Below are 20,880 nucleotides of genomic sequence, written 5' to 3' on the forward strand. Positions count from 1 at the left end.
TATGGGAGAAAGAAAGAACCAGCAGGGTGGGGAGAAAGATGTCCAGAAGGTGATTTGATTGTCAGGGACATGACAGGTGAAATCCAGCACATCCCCCCAGCAAACAGGTGAAGTTGATGTCTGAGATGAGCTCCTCCCTTCCCCCAGCAAGGCTGGTTCCCCCTGGGAGCAGGCGGATGATCCAGCTGCTCTCATGCCCAAATCGTAACACTGCAGCCTTGGTTTTAAGGCCTTCCAGATCAAAAGAGAGGACTGCTTCAAGGAAGTGTCACTATGTGTCCCTTTCCTCATCTAGTTCCAACCCCCTGCCATGGGCAGAGACACCTCCCACCAGCCCAGGTTGCTCAAGGCCTCATCCAGCCTGGCCTTGAACACCTCCAGGGAGGGGGCACCCACAGCCTCCCTGGGCAATCTGTTCCAGTGTCTCCCCACCCTCACTGTCAAGAATTTCTTTCTAATTTCCAGTCTAAATCTGTCCTCCTCAAGCTTCAATCCATTCCCTCTTGTCCTATCACTGCAAGCCCTTGTCAAAAGTTCCCTCCTGGCTTTCTTGTAGCCTCCTCCTTCAGGTACTGCGAGGCCACTTTAAGGGCTCCCCGGAGCCTTCTCCAGGCTGGCCAGCCCCAGCTCTCCCAGCCTGTCTCTGTAGGGAAAGTTTATCAACTAGATGATGGTTTCGGTGCCTTCCAACCCAAACCATTCTCTGCAGCCGTCAGTTCAGAAGTTGGGGGTGGTCTCAGCCCCCAGTTTTGGAGGGATTTGCTTGACTTCAGGGCCATGAGAATGTTTTTAAGGCTCAGGTTCATTCGTACCTGCAGCTCAGAGGAGCCAGGTAAGCTCCGCTGCGCCCGCGGGAGCGCAGGGATGTGGCGACACTGCCACCTGGCAGCCCGTGCGCACAAGAGCAGGCTGGGGGAGCAGGCTGAGCAAACCCCTGCTTGGCCAGCCCTGTCTCCCGCACTCCGCCGGGAGCTCTCCTGGCCGTGCCCCTGGGCTGTGTCCAAAACCCTTTTACAGGGGACTTCTCGCAGCTCAGTTTTCTTTTTAGTCTGGGGAAGAGAAGACTGAGAGAGGATTTGATAAATGTTTGTAAATGTATCTGAGGGCTGGGGGTCAGGAGGGAGGGGCCAGGCTCTGCCCAGTTGCACCCCGGGATAGGACAAGGGGCAATGGATATGTACTACAGCACAGGAGGTTCCACCTCAACATGGGAAGGAACTTCTTCACTGAGGGTCACGGAGTGCTGGAGCAGGCTGCCCAGAGAGGCTGTGGAGTCTCCTCCTCTGGAGACTTTCCAGCCCCATCTGCATACATCCCTGTGTGACCTGCACTGGATTCTATGGTCCTGCTCTGGCAGGGGGGTTGGGCTCGAAGATCTCTGAAGGTCCTTTCCAACCCCTAACATCCTGTGGTCTTTAAATTCTTTCCTTTAGCCTGGTACCACACTGTAAGCTCTCCAGGACAGCTGTGGCACCATTTCCACCTACATCTGCCCCAAAAGCCAACAGCAATCAGCACTGAGAGCGTTTGTCACATTTGCAGCAGCACATGAAACCACTCGCTTGGGTTGCAGATGGACTCAGAGGCCACAGCACTTAACTCTGGAGATTTTCATGGTACAATGTGCTAAGAAACAGCATCGTGGTAAGCAGCAGCATGGAGAGCTCACATTTGGCTTTGAAATTAAACTTGAAACCCCACAACACAAACTCCAAGGCATTCATGGTTCACCTGGAGCAGCCTGAGCTGCTGTCAGTGCTGTGAGTTGCTTCCATTAGACACAAGTTTGGGTTGTGGAAAGGGATTTCAGAAGTGTTTGTGGGACAGAGGGTGGAAGTTCTGTATCGGGCTCTGAAAAGCCTCTCTTCATTCAAGGCATCCCCATCTCCTGCTGGCAAATAGCCCTGCTCATGGCCCCACTCACAGACACCCCAGAGCTGCTTACCAGCCCTGCCCAGCTCTCTCCTGACCAACAAAATCTCCACAGGAACCACAGGAGGGCCTCCAAGGTCGCTCCACAGCTACAGTGGAGGTTATGGTGATTAGGGGAGTTCCTCAAGGCTCTCTACCAGGACCAGTGCTGTTTACTATCTTCATCAGTGACACAGACAGCAAGATTGAGGCACTCTCAGCAAGTCTGCAGATGATACCAAGCTGAGTGGTGCAGCTGGTAAGACTGAAGGACAGGATGGCATCCCAAAGGACTTGGACAGGCTGCAGAGGTGGGGCAAGGAGAATCTCACAAGGTTCAATAAGGCAAAGTGCAAGATCTTGCACTTAAACTGGGGCAACCCTCACTATCAATCCAGGCTGGGGGATGATGAGATTGAGAGCAGTCCTGCAGAAAAGGATCTGGGGGTGCTGGTGGGTGAGAAGCTGGGCATGGCATCCTGACCTGTATCAAAAGCAGTGTGGCCAGCAGATTGAGAGGTGATTCTGTCCCTCTGCTCTGGTGAGATTTCACCTAGAGTGCTGTGTCCAGCTCTGGGATCCCCAATGCAAGAGAGACATGGACCTGCTGGAGAGGGTCCAGAGGAGGCCACAAATATCTACTGTCTCTTCACTTCTACCCAGAGGACTGGAAAATTGTTTTGCTTCAGAAATTTCTCTTGCCCAGTAACAAACTGAAGGAGGAGGGAAACAGGTGGTGAACTGCACTGAGCCCTGCCAGCCCCTGGAGACGTTGAAGAGGGTAGAATTTTTACAAGGCAGTAAGAAATACAGAAACAGAGACCTTGCTCTAGGAAAAGAGTTAATTAACCTTTATTTCGTTTCTCCATAGTCCCAAACTTGACAGGCGTAGAAAAATATCCTTGAGTCTAGTAGACAAATTTACCAACGCTAAATAGCCCTTAGCTCTGACCATCTGGGCCACTCTAGATACATTTGTACAGGCATTAAACTGCAGGTTGTTGGGTTTGTTTTCCAGGGAAGGATTTTGCTAAACAATAAACTACAGAGGAAAAACCTGATCTAGGCAAAGCATGCATATGGAGGCCTCTGCCCAAAGGTTAAAACCCAAATAAAGCAAAAAAACAACCTCAAGAAGTGTCTGGAGGAGGGGAGGATTTGGGAATAATTTGAGGAGGAAACAATTAAAAGCTGAGTGAAAGCAAATCCTGGAAGCTATCCGTGGAGAAGTCCAAGTATCTATGGCACAACTCTGCACAAAGGAAATTAAGGCCAAGACCAACATCTTGTATAAAAATAGCTGAGCAGACTTCTAAAGAAGGAAATCAGCATCTCTCGTGGTGACTCTGCTTAGACCAGATTATAAACACCTTTATATACACAGAGGAAAAATAATCAATACAAATGCATGGAACAGTTCACCAGGCATCCAGCTTTCCACCCAACCCACGTTCAGGGATCCTGGAGTGCAGTTGGAGGTACTTCACTTTGGGATTTGCAGTAGTTCCTTTGCCACACAGATTGATACAAACACTAGCAACGCCACAGAAACGTTGGTGTCCACAGGGAAGTTCAGTAACACACTCAGGTGACACAGCTTAACCTGCTGGCAAGTGTCAAGCCCCTCGATGATCCGGTGGTTGGTGGGCTAAGGAAAACGTCCCAGGTACACATTGGTAGTTCAGCCCCTCAGAGTATTTGTAAACCAAGCTGCTATCTTCAGTGACACTAAAGCAGACATTAGCATGGCAGCATTCATCATCTCTCCAGCCAGCCAGCAGTTGGTTTGTTCACCAAGGTCACTCAGCAATGCCCTTGCTGTGGGCATCTCGACTCATTTCCAAGCCTAAAGGTTGCTACTTTTGCAAGGAGTTAAAACAATCACCAACACCTGAGTGGATCCATTTGACTACAGTTCAAAACCATGTCATCAACAGCTAGCAAAGCATAACAATGAGAGCAAGTCAAGTCTGGTTCAGAAGAATTCCACAGCTGTGTTAAGTGAAAAGCCCTTGGCAGATGCTAATATGCTCGAGGTCAGTGTGCATGTTCTGAAGATGCAGAGGTGTAAGCAGGAATAGCAGTGGTCTGGTTTGCACTGGAGAGCACAAAGCTTCCCCAACACCACTCAGTGCATTTGCCAAGGACTTTCTGGACTCTTTCACAACACTTGGAGGTAAAACAGAGGCTCTTCTCTTCCAAGGTGTGGCTGTTGTTTAGTTTGTCATTTTCTTGACTAAAACCCCAGGATCTCCATTTCTGCTGCCCCCCTGAAATCCCTCCTTGTGTTTCCCTCCCCCAGCCCCAGGCTGAAGAGGCTGATGTGTTCTATCCCCTACCCCAGGTATTTCAGAGAGATGCAATGGGGGAAATCCTGGGGACTCTTAATGAAACTTGACTCCAAACCAAGGTCTGCCTTCACATTTGAGCCTTAGCTTGCTACTCATTTTCATTTAACACTTGCTTAAAAGCAAATCAGAATGGTTTCTACAAGGTCTGTATACATAGTGATGCAAAACCAAACCCAACCAATAGCTGAAAAAAGCCAACCCTATGAGATGCATTCAGGAGCTGTGGCATTGCAGAGCCTGTAAAATCCTCTTTCCTTTTCATCCATTGACTCTTCTCTCTGATAAATGGATCTATGATGTAGTGGGAAATGTCACATCATCTAGTACCAGATAAAGGACAGTATCATTCCTTCTGCTGTACTCACAGGAGCACAGCTAGCCTCTGGACATCATCCTTCAGCCTCAACAGAAACCTTTACTACCATTAATATCTGCTCCTCTTTCCTACCTAATACCACACCTTAGAATCACAGAATCATACAATGCACTGGGGTAGAAGAGACCTTTAAAGGTCATCTAGGCCAAACCCCCTCCCTGCAGCAAGCAGGGACATCCCCAACCAGATCAGGTTGCTCAGAGCCCCATCAAGCTTGTCCTTGAGCGCCTCCAGGGATGGGGCCTTGACTACTTCCCTGTGCAACCTGTTCCATGTGTCTCTATCATTTCCTTCCTTGTCCCCAGATTAATACATAAAACCAGCACTAAACCAAAATAAACCCAAAATGCAAGAGAATGTCTCCCACTCAACTGACAAACAAGCACAGCAGTGAGAGAGGCATGTTGGAAATAATTTATTGGCTAGAAAACTTTGAAGAGAGGAAAAAGAAGTTTCAGTTCACATTTTGTGTGTTGTAAAGGTGGTGTCCCATCTCAGAGGTAGTGTGTGTAACATGTAATACAGAAGTGGAGAAGAATTATTGACTTCAGTTCAATGATACAGTAAAACGTGCAGCAGAACCAAAGCTCTGCCCTGAAAGCACTCTCCTGCCAGGCCCATGCTCAAGCATCTCTTGTCTTGGAGAGCAGTGCTCCTTGGATTACAACCAACCACCACCACGAGCCCAAGCTTCTGCCCTGTCTGTGTCTGTCATCTTCTGACCAAAATCTCAGCTGCTGCCTCTCAGAGACAAGCAAGCTCTCTCCAGTCAGAATGAAACCCTTTTCTGCCCTGGAGAACACACATTTTGCAGTCTACTTTTGCTATGAGTTTTAGGATTTCCCATTGGGTCAGTGTGCTGAAATATTGGTACAGAAAAACCCCACCACAAACCAGCTTCTGTTGTGTCTATTAACTACCTGGAGTTTTCTCACTATCCATCCATCCCCTAACTTTGATCAGGCATCTCACAAGTGAGCAATTTACTGAGCCTTATGATGATTTGGGGCAGCAAAGGCAGAATCTTGGAATCAAGTTGAAGGTTGGGCAGCTGCCAGCCCTAACACGTGAAGCAGCCTTGTAGTTGGCTGAAGCAGCAGGCCTGGAGGTAGTAAATGAAGCTTTTGGTTGTAACTTTACAAGTGATGAACTCCTCATGTTTCAGGCATTCTGTGCTATTCCATTGATGCATATTATTGTCTGTCCTTATGCTCCCAGCACCCTGAGACCAACAGTCAGCTAGGACTAGAGTACCAAGGGAAAAGTGAGTGCTGTGCATCAGCTCCTTGTAATGCTACCAAGAGGGTAGTGAAGAGCCCCTGGCTGGGACTGCTGGACCTAAGCAGCAATAGCCATCTCCACAAGATCCTCTCCACTTGGCCTGTCACTTCACCTGCAGAACCACCACAGTAGGTGCAGCTCACCCTGTTTGGTGAATGGACTCTATAAGCTGCTTCCCAGTTTCAGAAGAAAAAGGCTGAGCACCATGGTGCATCCCTTCTGTCACCCAGAGGACTGCAGAGCCCATCGGCTGCTCCTCACTTGCAGGCTCTTTATTGCCTTAGAGAAAGAAACCCTTGGAAAGATTAAAGTGCAGTGCTACTTCAAGGCCAAAGCTTGACACCTGTATGGTGCAGCCATTTGGGTACATCTAAACCTGCCAAAAATTCACTTATTGAAATATTTACTCTTGACTCACTCCTGTGAGACCTCTGGACTTGACAGAAGCATCACCTGCAGTGAAATGAAAGGAGGGAAAGCTTCAGCAAGCAGCTGGCTCACTGGTATCAAAGACTGTCACAGCTCCCTAAGGGGTGGCCTGTCTCTCTCTGAAGCCTCTGTTCTACCTTTTCCCACTGCAGTTTCTTCAGAAAGAGGTGTTAGGATAAACATCAGGAAGTCACCCTTCACAGACAAAGCAAATGAAAGCCCTTGCAGAAAGAGGATAAACCCATCACTAAGTGGCACTTCCGCTGCAGTGGTTTGTTAGAGCCATGGAGCTGAGGCACTGGAGCAGTCACCAGAACACAACTCAGTATTAGCTTCATCTGCCATGGGAAGTCAATGCAAAAGAGGAACTGTTCCCATCCTATGAACAGAAGAAAGGACCACCCCCCAAAGCCTAACATGCCATGGGCCCAGAGAGCCATCCCCACCATTCTCCATTGTCTAAAGAACATTCAGACTTTGATCTGGAAATGAGTGTCCTGGCACCTGTGCCAGAGTGTGATGCCTGGCAGCAAGAGGTCTGTCGGCACAACCACTAAGATGAAGCTGGAAAGAAACATCATAATCATAGTCACAGAATGGCTCAGGTTGGAAAATACCTCAGAGCTCATCTACTCCAGTCTCTCAGCCATGGGCAGGGACACCTCTCAACTAGACCCAGCTGCTCAAGGCCTCATCCAACCTGGCCTTCAACACCCCCAGGGAGGAGGCAGCCATGGTGTCACCAGGCAGCCTGTTCCAGAGTCTCACCACCCTGGTACTGAAGAACCTCTTCCTAAGATCCAGTCTAACCCTGCTCTCCCTCAGCTTCAAACCATTCCCCTTATGAAAAGTCCCTCTCTCTCCTACTGTTCTAAGGTCCAGCTGAACAGGCTTCATGGATGGGGATGTGATCTGCCAAGTGGATCAGCACATCCTGTTGGGGACTCAAGCAAACCCAAAACACCCTGAGTCACAAAGCACTTGTGCACTGCTACTCTGAGGAGCAATACTTGGACAGGTACCTTCAAAACTCTCACGGATGGTTGGGTGTTAGCTTACAGGACCTTACAAGCTGCTCTTCAGCTCCTGCACTGCAGAACTACTGTTGCTGCAACCATTTAATGTCAGTAAGGGTCACACAGCATTAAAATCTGTTTTACATATGGCAGGAAACACAGACTGCTACTGCAAACACCAGTGCAGCAGCCACATGCTGTTATCCTCCAGAGCAATAGGATTTATTCTCTTTCTTCCTCAATATCCTGTAGCATTTGTCAAGTGTTTCAGGGTATGGAAACATCACTGCTTTGTTGTGCTTTGTCTTGTCACCCTGCAAGAGAAAAGGAGCAAAGCACGACATGCCCACAGGGATGATGTGGGGGTTGACTGCAGCAAGAGTTTGAGCTGCACATCCTGAAGGGGATTCCAGCTTCCTTCAGAAAAGGGACTTAGGGAACTGCTGCAATCTGGTAGTTTGTTCACAATTCCTTTGCTTTGTCTGGTGTATGAAATAGAAGCAGAACACAGCAAAAGCAGGACTCATCAGTGGAAGTTTTTCTTGTCTAAAGGTGGATGACAACTCACCATGAAATCAAGAACTCCCAGCCTAAGTATCCTGCCTTTTGCCTTGGGAATTTAAGTGGAACAAGCAGGAAAACAAGGTCCAAGGAGGGGCAAATCACACTGCTGGTGTTTTTTTTAATCAGTTCAGCAAAGCTCCCAGAAAACAAGAGGTTTCATTGTCAGTGGCACAGATTTCCTATCTAGAGGGAACAGTAATAGAAAGCATTGTTAACCCAGTATAGAAACCCCTTTATCAAGGACTTTTTCAGTGAGCAGAATTACAGCTAGGCTCTGTCTTCCATTTGAAGGGTAGCACTGTAAGCTCTGCACACAAACCTACGTTAATTTTAACTGGGTGGTCATTTCAACAGGCATGGAAAACACCACTCCTCTTTCCAGGAGGGATGAAGGATGTGTCTGCCAGCCAGGATGGGACATTTAGGTTCAGGCAGTGGAAGGATAAGCAACACACCACTTACCTCCCGGTTACACTGGGTGCCTTCTCTCTCTCTTGGGATTCCACTCCACTCAAGTACAGCAGCTTGCTTTTGTGGGGTTACTCAGGAGAAGAGCTGGTAAGAGGTCTTTTGGGAGCTAACTGGATTGGGTAGTAGTGAGAACTGTGGAACTGTTTTGGTTTTTAAACCAGCTTTTAGAACTGCTGCCATCCTGTATGCAGCTGGCATGGCACAGCACTGCTAAGAGCTCCTCATGCCCAAGGATGACACAGACACAGCAAACCCCCAGATATAACAGAGCTCACTACTGCTGCTGAAAGAAAAGGGCTGGAGAAATGATGAAGAGGAACAGATCAGACTGAGAAAACCCTAATAAGGAATTGCTAGGGAGAATAAAGCAGACAGAACAAACTGAAACTGTGAATGAATCCCAGTATTAAAGGTGTCCCAGAGGTGTCATTTCCCCAACACTGCATCTTCAGAGCTACACCTGAAGTAAGGGGATTACTTAGTGTACTGAATGACTAAAGATTCACCAAAGAAAATGATTGTTTGGCATAAACCCCAAAGATCAGACTTTTTACCAAGCTGTGAAGGGATCTGTTTCAAAAACACTTGCTGAGGAATATTCAGATTGGAAGTTCCAGAGCATCAACAATGTGGGCATGCAGCTCTGGATGTGTTTGCACATCCATTTAACCAGCTGAGGAAAGGGATTCAATGTCAAGACAGCCAGGAAAGATGAAATTAATTTCAGCCACTACCTGCAGTCAGCTCCCAGTTTAGAAATGGCACCTGGCAGTTGCCAAAACATTTGTCAGACAGGGCTACTTCAAAACCAGGCCACACTTAGATCTGCAAAACTCAATTCCAAACACTTGAATTACTTAAAGAACAGACCTTCAGCATCCAGATTTTGACAAATAAAACCTGTAACTACGCTGAGAAAACTCTGACTAGGAGCACAGAGACCTAATCCCATTGCTATGGTGAGAGCATCAGCAGGTTGTGTTCTGCAGCTATCAGGTTTCCCAGATCCATCTCATTTGTTACCAGACTGAGGACTGCTTCATCACATTAACAATTTATTGATGAGAACTCCAATTTTTCAGGTAGCCTTTCAAAGCTGTTTCAGCTCTTTTGGTCAGAAAATGGAAGATTCAACAATCTGAAGTCATACAAATGAAAACCATCAGAGTTTAATTTCAGATTCTCCCAAGGGTTCAAAGCACAACTCTTAAAAAGCTCATTATTTCCTATCTGGAGCCCCAAGTTTTAGTCCACCTACCTGAGTAAAAACGGGGGAAAAAAAGTAATAAAGAGGACTGGTGAGCAAGCAACTCTGAAGAGTTGAGCATCTCTATGACAGGTCATTTGTTTTCCACTCTTATATCCCTGCTCAAAAAGACTTTGCTACAGAGCAAGAATTCTTCTGGAGAGGCAGAAGTTACCCTAACCAAGGCCAAACTGCTGAAAGTGAAACCTTCCCTCACACAGTTCTTGCATTTACCAAAAAACCCAACATTCAGAATCGCTTGACAGTGCACACTGTAGCCATGACACACTACAGTCATCCTTCAGGAGAGTCTACTTCACCTTGGGCTTTCTGTTTTGGACTGAGGAACACTGGAAAGCAAAATGCTCTTCTCTTGAAACCTACCCACAAGGTGGGGCTGCTTCTTGTCAGTTAGAAAAGATCAATCACAAACTGTCTGAGGCATTTTTCTCTGATAAAGACGACAAGCTGAATGAGGTATCATCAGGCTCTGGGGATGCATGATTGAAATCCATTTCTTCTAAATCAGGAGGTAAGTCTGAGAGCAGTGCCTGAGAGTAAAAAGAATATAACAATAAGTGTTAGGTGTGTGTCTGCTGTCTGATTTGCATCTTTGAAACACAGGGCAACAACTCTCCTGAGCTTTTCAGTCAGTGCTGGTATTGGATGGATTAAAACCCAAAGTTGGTACTGATGGATATTGAAAGGAAAAACAGCGTCCAAGAGGATGTGTCTTAAAGGCAAAAGGAAGAAGAACAGGGAAGTAACACAATCTCTTCCTAAATAAGGCACAAACTGTTACCCACAGATGGCATGATCCACCCAAGCATCAGAAGAAGTGCCAGGGATTAAATGCAGTGCAGTGCATCTGAAGCAGCTTGCAGTTTTTCCCTCGATCTTGCCCAGACAGATGCCAGTCCCTCAGTGTGCACTGCTGTGCTGGAGACTGCTGTGCCTGTTCCTTTGCAGAAGTCACTCTTCCTTCCCCAGCTCACTGCTTGTGCAGACTGCAGAACCTTTCTTTTGTTTCAAGCTCAATGCTGCCCTAGTAATAATTTGAGCCTCTGGGCACTATGGAATAAACCCAAGGCAGTGACAGAAGACACCATGACAAACCCCTGCTGCTACTGAAACCTCCTTCCAGACCTACCTGCTGCTGTTCTTTATCATCTGATTTAATAGCAAGTATTAAACTCCGAGTAAACGTCTGCAGCTCAAAATACTTCTGTTTGTGGTTCTCCAGCTCGTTCTCAATGAATCTGACTTCTTCATTCTGTGGACAAAAAGGACAAAATTTCATTTTAAAACAAATTAAAACAAAGCCCAGGTCTGTCTCCAGAAGAGGTTTTGAAAAGGCAGAGTGATTGTGAGGAGAGACAGCAACTAAGTTCCATTATCTTCCACCTAAGCATAAGGCAAAACTTCCCTGTGAGGCTGCTGGAGCCCTGGAGCAGGCTGCCCAGAGAGGTTGTGGAGTCTCCTTCTCTGTAAGAGGTTCCCAACCCACCTGGACACTGTGATCCTGGGCAGGCTGCTGTGGGTGACCCTGCTTTAGCAGGAGGGTTGGACTAGATCACCTCCCAAGGCCCCTTCCAGTCCCCACCATTCTGTGATTATCTGACCATTACAGCAGGAGGCTGGACACAAAGACAGGCAAAAAAGCTTGGAAATTCCTGGGAGCTACCACAAATTACAACAGAGCACCCTGGGTGTGTCAGGTATCCTAAGTGTCAGCTCACCAACCTCCCCAGGATCTCTCAAGTTACAGTGAACAGGAATGTATTTACCAAAGGGGGAAATGCCCACACTGTGCCTGCTGGAGCTGGAAAGGTGGATTTCCAACCTCTGCAGGAATCTGTTATTGGACTTGCAAATCACTTCATACAAAACCAACAAACTTAATTAAAAGCCATCTTTGATTGGTACTTCAGTTTATACCAGAGATTTCTTCTCCTTCAGATGTAGCAGCTGATTGGTATGCAAGATGCAAAGGCTAAATCTGTTGATCAGTGTAGAGCTGGAATTCATTTTCTCTGGTTATTTACTTTTGCAAAGATTACATAACCTAAACAAACAGGTTCCCTCCTCAAGGTCAAAGTCACAGCATTCCTGCAAAGGTGCCTGCAAAGGAGCACCAAATATGGACCCTGCCTTTGTTAGCAAGGAACAACACACACAGAAAGGGAAGGTTCAGGCTCACGAGTGCTGCATTGACTGAGAGGTATCAGAGGCTAGAACAGGGGTAAGGAATTGGCTGGGTGGCTGCACCCAGAGCTGTGATCAACAGCTAAATGTCCAAATGGAGACAAGCAACAAGTGGTGCCCCTCAGGAGTTGGCACTGGGAGCAATGCTGTTTAACATCTTTCTTGGTGACATGGACAGTGGGAGGGAGCCTCAGCCAGTTTGGGAATGACACAAAGCTGTGTGGTCCAGCCATGAAGATGATCAGAGGGCTGCAGCACCTCCCCTATGGAGACAGGATGAGAGAGTTGGGACTGTTCAGCCAGGAGAAGACTCCAGGGAGACCTTACAGCAACCTTCCAGTACCTAAAGAGATCTACAGGAGAGCTGGGGAAGGACTTTTGGCAAAGGCTTGTAGTGATAGAATAAGAAAGGATGGATTGAAGCTTGAGGAGGACAGATTTAGACTGGAGATTAGGGAGAAATTCTTGATAGTGAGGGTGGGGAGACACTGGAACAGGTTGCCCAGGGGGGCTGTGGATGCCCCCACCCTGAAGGTGTTCAAGGTCAGGTTGGATGAGACCCTGAGCTACATGTGCTAGTGGGAGGTGTCCCTGCCCATGGCAGGGGGTTGGAACTGGATGAGCTTTGAGGTCCCTTCCAACCTAAACCATTCTATGAAGCTATAAATAAAGCCACCCTTGCTTATGTAGCCATTCATTAGCTTGAGAGCTCTGCATACAGTGGTCAGGGTGGCAGCAAATACTTTCACAAGCCAGTTTAAAGAGGGGATTTTTAAGCTGAAATTTTCTTTTAAAAGTTGTGGGGTTTCTAAAAAAAAGGGAAAAAAAAAAACCCACCCACAGAACTATGCTGACATAGAGCTGTGCTCTGACACCCAGCTGTGCTCTGACACCCAGCTGTGCTCACATTTTCTAGTCAGCCCCCAGTTCAACTTCAGCTGCTCTGCAAAGGTGAGACTGGGAGGTTAGCAAGAAGCCTTCCCAAACGCTTGCTGGTTTGGGGTCTTTTCCTCCATACAATTCACATTTCTTCAGTCAAAACTTTGCTCCTCATACTGCTTCAGGTTGTAACAGCTCTGAGAGGAAGAGAGAAATATCTGGGCTGTGATTTGGAGGCTTTCATAAGCAACTGAGCTGGATGCATTTCTTACATGGAAGCTCAGAAGTTTCCTGTTCAGTAATGGATTTTGCCCAGCCAGAGCAGGGAGCCAGAAAGCACACAGGCACAAAGGCTGATCACTGATGTCAAACAACAGACCAACAAAACAAGGTTCTGTGGGGTCTGCTGTCACAACAAGCCTTTCACTGTGGTGACAGGTGGCATTAAGAAAAGGTCATTCCCTCTCCATATTCATTCTCTACTGCCCTTACCAGGAAAACACTGCTTGAAGGAGGGGTTTTGTTCTGGAGAGCTGATCTCCTCATGATTTTGGTAATTACCATTAGCAGAACCTGCCTATCTTCTGAGGGATTAAAAAATCAGCCTCATAGGTAAAGCCATGCTCAATATTCATCCCTGAACTCTGCTCCTAGGAGAGCAGTAAGACATGCATAACCTTCACCATTTGGCAGAAGACAGCAGCTTCCAGGGATCCAACTGCTTCTCCTCCCTCCCACAACTACTGCTTCCAGGCATGTGCTGCACTACATGGGGAGAATGACTCCTCAGATCTACCCATTTTATTAGAAGATTCCAGCTGTTCTGTACCTTTCCACAGCTGGCAGCAGCAGGCTGCATGTACAAGTGTGGCACAGCACTGCAAAGAACAAGCCTGGCACAGAAAGGAAGTTTTGCTTCAGAGACTCAATAAATTGCTTTGTCTGGGACACGTGGTGGGAGCTGCAGATGGCTACAGCTAAGGTAATGTGATTGCTCTGTGGAAATGGGATTTTTCCTGCCTCCCTCTGGGTTGAAATACAGGTAATCTGTCTGCAAATGGGATGAGGAGCCATGGCTTAGGGTATGATGGGCAGTACTGTGAGAAACAGCAGAGGAGCTGCAGGCTCCCCCCCCTTGTCTTTGCTGAATTTATAGACTGGCTCAGGATGAAAGGGACCTCAGAGATCAGGGACGCCTCTCAACTAAACTGAGCTGCTCAAGGCCTCATCCAACCTGGCCTTCCAACACCTACAAGCATCCACAACCTCCCTGGGCAGACTATTCCAGACTCACCACCCTCGCACTGAAGAGCTTCTTCCTCAGCTTCAAACCATTCCCCCCGTCCTGTCTCTAGACACCCTCATGGAAAGTCCCTCTGCAGCCTTCCTGTAGGATCCCTTCCGGTACTGGAAGGCAGCTCTAAGCTCCCCCTAGAGTCTTCTCTAGGCTGAACAACCCCAGCTCCCTCAGTCTACCCTCATAGCTTATCCTGGAGCCCTTGGATCATCTTTGTGGCCCTCTCCTAGACTCACTCTTATGCTGGGGAGACCAGCACCGGATGCAGTATTGGAGATGAGGTCCCAGCAGAGCAGAGTCAAGGGGCACAATCCCCTCTCTTGCCCTGATGGCCACACTCCTCTGACAGCATCCCAGCACACAGCTGCCTGCTGGGCTGCATAAGGGCACTTCTGGCTCCTGGGGAGCTTCTCAGCACCAACACCCCCAAGCCTCTTTCTTCAGAGCTGCTCTCAACCCACTCTGCACCCAGCCTGGATTTGTGACTGGGATTGGCCTGACCCAGATGCACTTTGACTTGTTGAACCTCATGCAGGCCCTTGCAGACATGCCCATCTGAACATCCTGTGGCCTATCCTGTTTACCACTCTCTAGCCTGATTTCTCACCTTATAGTCCAAAAGAGAACTCATTTGGTCCACTTCAGAGTTACTGATCATGTCGCTTTCTTCATCATCTATGATTTCTATCTTCTGAAAGAGAAGGAAACAGCTGATTTCAAACATTTGAAGGCAGAGATTACACAGCAAGCCTCATCTCAAACTGGCAGGAAACTGCAGGAAGGTAACAGGACTTACTGTTTGCTCGTGAGAAATTCTAACTTGTGTAGCCCCCATTAGATGGCAATCATGTGCCTCAGCCAGAAGATCCAAGGAAGGATCCAAACTGAAACTGCAGGCACTGAGAGCTGCTGCCATGGTGACTCAGGCTGTTTACAGAGGAGGAGCTCCCTGTCCCCATGTTTGTGGCATTAAGCTGCACATTATACCTCATTACAGCCTGCACCAGCCTGCTCTTTATTCTGTCAGCCTTTTGTTGGAGACCTCCTGCAGGGCCAAGAAGGTTATGAAAGTTTATTCCTCCAGAGCAAAGCAGACATTATAGCAAGTGACAGGCAAGTCCCCACTGACCTATTTCTTGCCTAAACAAATGCAGAGGTCTTCTTTGGCCTTCTGTGGCCATAGTGCAAATCCAAAGCCCTAAGAGGATGTGTTCCATATGAAGGGGCAGCTGAGGGGATCCTAGCATGGCTACAAACACCTGAGGGGTGGGTGTCACGATGAAGGTGCCAGGCTCTTTTCAGTGGTGTCCAACGTGTGTGTGTGTCCAATCCAAACCACATGTAGCTTTCAAATGCTGCTACTTTTCAGAGCAGAGCTTGACAAACCTACTCCTGTTTCCCCACACCTTCTTATTGCATCAAATTATAGAATACTGGGCTTCAGGTAGATCAGAGAACCAAGCTTCTCTGACACCATCTTTGCAAACCTTTTACCTTTGTCATTTTACAGTCTGCATCTCCATGGTAAAGGCATCAGACTGAAACTCAGAGTGGTTGTATCTCAGGTCACAGCAGGCCAATGAGGTAAACAGAAGTGGAAGAGGCAGCTGTGTCTATTCAGCTCACCACAGAAAATACAGCTGTGGGGTTTCAGTTTACACAAAAGATGAGCATATGTTAAGCAAAGAAAGAAAATGTTCTCTACTCTATAAATACAGAGAGGGAAGGGAGTCTCCTGTTCACTTGCCCAGTTTGGGTTCTGTGTGATTAATGCCACACAAATGATCTTGTCACTTCCTGACTTCCTGTCATTTACTCTCTGACTGCACTAGAAGTGCAGCTGGGAAATTAACCATCACCTGTTCATTCTGCACAGAGCCCGACCACACTGGGGTCTCTCCTCTCTGCCAATCAGAGGCAGGCTAAGCAAGGGGGGGATCTTGCATTATTTGCCATAACTCCTCCCTCTGTCTTTCCTCCTTGTCTCACTGAAGTCAGTTAAAACCTCAAGACAGCTGTGTTTGACTCTATGTGAATGCAAGTGAGAACACAAGGGACACCTGAACAATGCCCTGTCAAGGGTATGGGAATGAGCAGTACACATCCACTCCAGTCTGAGCTCCACAGACACCTGACTTGCTTAGAGCTACAGAAACCCACTTCTGCTGATCATTCTGGGGGGGTTATTCTGGTTTAGTTCAGTAGGTACTTCGAGAGCACTACCTGAGCATTGTGCTCTGCACTCCAGGAGAAGATGGTGGCTGTCATGCAGAAAGAGCTGTTTCATCAGGTTCTACTGAACAGCTTTTACAACGTTCAGTGCAGCTCCTTTCAGTGCTCAAGCAATCAGCAAGGCCTCTCAGCACTGACCAGAGTTTTTGCTTAGTGAAGAACACTAAGGTCTGACAACAGCCTCGCCATTTGCAGCTAAGGAGGTCACGTTAGTGGGAAAGGAGAGCTGTACATACCACATTATCAGCAGATACTGGATTCTGGTCATCATCTTTGTGACCAATTTCTTCATTTTGAAGAGCTTCACTTGTCTCTTCTGCAGAAATAAATTGGTTTTTCAGATTTCATTCACACATTTTATGCCAAAGGAACATTTATAGACTTTAGCACTAAATATGTCATATCTGGGAGAGCCAAAAGCAAAGTCACATTATTAATATCTAGACATTAAAAAAGACTCTATGGCTTACTAAAAAAGCCATCCCATCACAAGGCTTTCAGGCCAATCTTATGCCAGCTGCTACCTGAAACAACTCTCCTGCGATGCACAAACCCCTCCCTCCTTTTAGGTTCAGCTTGGGGTATTCAAAAGTGATGAACAGTTTCACATCAGAGATGAGCATAGCTTTTGGGGTCTTCATTAAAAGAAATGCCTAGATGAAAATCCTGCATGCCCTGACATCACAGGGTACACAGCAGAATCCCACCTCCTCCTTGCAGACTGGTTAGTTTTGAACCAAAAACCTGACAGTCAAGCAGAGCATTTCATTCTTGTTTGGCAAGTGTTTATTCCTAGTGGACTTGGCATGCATCAGCAAAGCACACACTTGAAAACTGAGCAAATCTTAGCCTTACTTTCCAACACAAGCAACAGATGACTTTTTTAGCCCAAACTAAGGCAAATGAGAGAAAAGCCAAGACAGGTAAGTCTATGATTAAGTGGGTTTCTCAGGTTTCCTTTCATTCTCCACTGTTGAGAAATGCTTGCTAAAACACAGAGGCAAGAGAGTTATGATAAAAACTTCCAGGCTGTCACTAACAGCTAGGCTATTCACTGGAAATACACTCCCCCCAAGGGCAAGGAAAGTTAGAGCTCTGCAGAGGGCAGAGCTTGCACTAAAAGGGTCCAAGAGCCCAGCTATCCCATCTAAAGAGGGCAAGGGAAGGGCAGCATGGTTCATGTGGGACACTGAAAGGGGGTGGGTAACGATGCAGGGGTGGATCACTCCCACAAACAGTGGCAACAGGATTTAACTGGAGAGTACCAACACTTGCAAAGACAGGACAGCATTTAGGCCAGACCCAGCAGAGACAATGCATTGGTTTCAGTAACTTTTCTCTTAGTTAAGTGTCTCTAAGTGGAGACAATTTTATCTGAGGCTGTTTCAAATAAATTTCATCTACCACTTATCACAACTTCTGCCAGCAGCAAGAGCAAATGGGTCCAAATGAGACAACTGTAAAGCAGGGAGCAATAAACAACCCCATGGTGACACCTGGAAGAATGAAAGTCACTGAAGATGCACCTCAGGGATTCTGAGATGGTCACTCAGCAACCTTGGCAGTCACCACTTGGACTCAACAGCTGACTGAGGCCGGTGTCTACAGCACTTTCAACTCTCAGTACTCCTCCTCAGCTAATAACAAGTGGCACAGCTATAATGGCCTCCACAGAGCTGTGCTCCTTTACACAAAGCATGGCTTCAATTAACACACGTTTAAAAAAGGGAAGGTGTTAAGAGAACTTTAATGCTTCGATTTTGCACCAGAATACAGCCCTTTAAAAACATTTACCCTACATTTTGCAAGCAAATGGCCCCAACACTTTGATCCTAATTATGTGACTGAAAATAGCTTTTTTCCTGCCTTTGAAAGTGTTTTGGTTTGTGGGGGTGGTGGGTTTGGGTGGGTTTTTTTGTTGTTTACAAATTAGGACCAAAAGTTACCAAACATCTGTGACTGAATAGTACACATCATTACTGCTGGACATAGTTTCCAGGAAGTTCAAAATAAGCTGAGCTGCAGCAGTGAGCTCTACTCCTTTGAACTGGAGAAATGAACAGAAAGTGTTCTGGTGGCAGCAGAGTGGAATGCAAGAGGGATTCCTGCCTGCTGTGGGTATCCTATAGTTTTGTTGCACTTCCTTAAGCTTTGACTGTAATAATGTAGTCAGGCTCACAGCCTCCTTCAATAAATGTATTATTCCTCACTTCACAGAGAATTCAGACTCTTCCCATGTCACCATTTTCTTTCAAGCAGGTCTGACTAAATCAGTTCCTTCCACACCTCAGGCAAACCAAGGACTCTCAGATCCTGCACCTGGCTTGGCTTTCAATCACTTGGCCCATTTCTTTACAGTAAAACATGACAAAGCTATCACAAAATCATTCCCAGTTCTCCATTTTTCTAGCACTTTCCTTTAAATTGTTCAGACCGAATGACAAGATCAAGCCTGGCATATTAAGCTGCAATAGCATGGACTAGATCAGCCTTTCTTTCAGTTTAGGGAGCAAAGGCTTTATTGATCTCATCTAATCAGAAGCACTGGGAGCAATTAGTTGAGCTGGTGGAGGCAGTGGATGTGCTGAGTGGCAGCTCATCTGCCCCAGCCCACGGTGCTAATGGATGAGAGGGAAGGCAGAGATCAATTCAGTGTGGTCAGGTGGCAACCCTGGGAGGTGGAGAAGCAGGGAATTAAGTTTGAGACACTTATCACTCACCACCATGCAATGGACTGAGAACACAGAGGCACCTCCTTTGTGCACTTCTAAGGCTTTCTGAGAGGTCCCTTGCTACCAGCTTTGATCTGTCCTGTTGGTTTGTATTTGTTTGTCAGAGAGCACACAGGCACTGCAGCCAGCTGAATGGCAGACATTCTGCTGTGCTCTGGCATACTGTGGAGCTCCCAGTTCAGGATCAAGTCTGAGCTAATTATCTTCTGAGCTTACCTCTTCAGTATCAGTTTAGTATCAGGAAAGCCTTAAGTACAGAGCCCTGGCCAGCTCCAAGGGAGCAGTGTGCACACGTTAGTGCTTGTTTAGGTGAGCATTGCTGTGATCCAGCTGAACAGGAATGGATAGCCAAGCTGGCTGTGGCAGAACTGGCCAGAAAACAGCATTTGGCTTCCTAAGGAAGTGAGACTTAGCCATTTGCACTGTCTACCCATCTCACAGCTGCACCAGCAATTGTGAACCTGTCATTTAGCTTCAGAAGAACCTGTCAGGAGCAGATGGCTTTGATAGAAGTTGTCTGGAAGCTTTTTATTGATAACAAACCCAACAAAATGCATATAGAGGCAGAAGCAAGAGACCAAACCATACCTTCAGTACAGCTGAGGGAGCTAACTTGTGACTGTTAGACACTCTTTCAGACGTTTTTGATTGTGTACAAGAGAGAGCCCGAAGCATGCACACTGCACAGGATTAGAAATACACAGACAGTAGTAGCTGCATTTCAAATACCTTGTGAGCTTCCTTCAGATAAGCAGATTGACACTTCATCATTCCTATCATTATCATCCCCCACTTCAGTAGCAGTTTCCTCTCCTGGATTAAGTGCTGATTTAGAAACAAATTCAGACTGATCAGAGAAATCAGCAGGACCTCCTCTAGGGGGTGGGACCTCAATCCCCATTAAACGATATTTCCGTCTGCGATTCCCAATCCAGGTCTTGTAAGAGAAATAAACATGAACCACATCAGAAACTGTAACAAAAGCAACAGGCCCACAGCCAAGTGAGAGCAGCACAACTAAACTAGAAGCACAAGGGTGTAACCAGCAATCCAAAGCAGGTGATGATTCACCTGCAGTTGACCCTCGTGAGGCTGCTTCCTGGAATGCTGTGTCCAGGTTCAGTCCTCCAGCACAAGGGAAAAGGGAAGTGCACAGCAAAGGGAAAAGAAATAACTGCCACAAGTCACAGCAAGGGAAGCTCTGACTGGAACTAAGGAAAAATTAATGCTTTGCAGTGAGGCACTGGAACAGTTTGTCCAGGTGAGTCTTGGCACTTCCAACCTTGGAGGTGCTCAACGTTTTGAAGGACAATCTCCTGAGAAACCTAACCCTGAAGCCAATCCTGCCCTCAAAGAGGACTAGGTGACCTTGTAAGGTCTCTCCCCACCTAAATTATTCAGCAAATTTAACAGAAGATCTCTGAGCCATGTTCTCAGTCTGCAACTTCCAGCTCCTACATCATCTACGTGGCCTACTCTGGACCTGCTCTAACAGTTCCATGTTTGTTCTTCTTGTGCTGGGGGCTCCAGAGCTGGACACAATACTTCAGACAGGGGTCTCAAAACGGCAGAGCAGAGGGGGAGGATCACCTCCCCCAACCTGCTGGCCAGGCACCTTTTGATGCAGGCCAGGATATGGTTGGTTTTTTGATACATAGCATGAGGGAGCTTAGCAAAATATATTTTGCTTGTAATACCTTGATTATCAAACAGAAAACTTAGGAAGCATTAGCAGCAGTCTCAGCTACTAAAGATAGCTTCATGCTGTGCTAGCCTTGGAAAAAAAGATGTTTTTTAAAGCTGAATCTCTTTAACTAGCTAAAAGATGTCATGCTTGACACTATTTTTAGCAAATCATTTTTGTTGGGTGGTATTTGCTTTCCCAGCCTG

At 47.0% G+C, this 20,880-nt stretch overlaps 1 protein-coding gene across 4 annotated transcripts in view; it reads right to left on the reverse strand.

Annotated features, from left to right (window-relative positions):
* Positions 1 to 9,552: 9,552 nt before the first annotated feature.
* HDX (highly divergent homeobox) overlaps positions 9,553 to 20,880 on the reverse strand; it is a 39,600-nt gene continuing 28,272 nt past the window's right edge. For 3 of the 4 annotated variants that reach the window (XM_068157659.1, XM_068157657.1, XM_068157655.1), the window contains 5 exons: positions 19,720 to 19,927; positions 16,495 to 16,574; positions 14,634 to 14,717; positions 10,796 to 10,918; positions 9,553 to 10,196 (listed from right to left, as the gene is read on the reverse strand). In XM_068157659.1, coding sequence (XP_068013760.1) covers positions 10,071 to 10,196; positions 10,796 to 10,918; positions 14,634 to 14,717; positions 16,495 to 16,574; positions 19,720 to 19,927 — 621 coding nt within the window. In that variant the 3' untranslated portion in view covers positions 9,553 to 10,070. The remainder of the gene's footprint in view (positions 10,197 to 10,795; positions 10,919 to 14,633; positions 14,718 to 16,494; positions 16,575 to 19,719; positions 19,928 to 20,880) is intronic. The other variant, XM_068157656.1, reaches the window with a different exon arrangement.

This window comes from Melanerpes formicivorus, unplaced genomic scaffold (genome assembly GCF_026170545.1).
Source record: "Melanerpes formicivorus ecotype bairdi unplaced genomic scaffold, bMelFor1.0.p_v2 SCAF_37, whole genome shotgun sequence".
Lineage (NCBI taxonomy): Eukaryota > Metazoa > Chordata > Aves > Piciformes > Picidae > Melanerpes > Melanerpes formicivorus.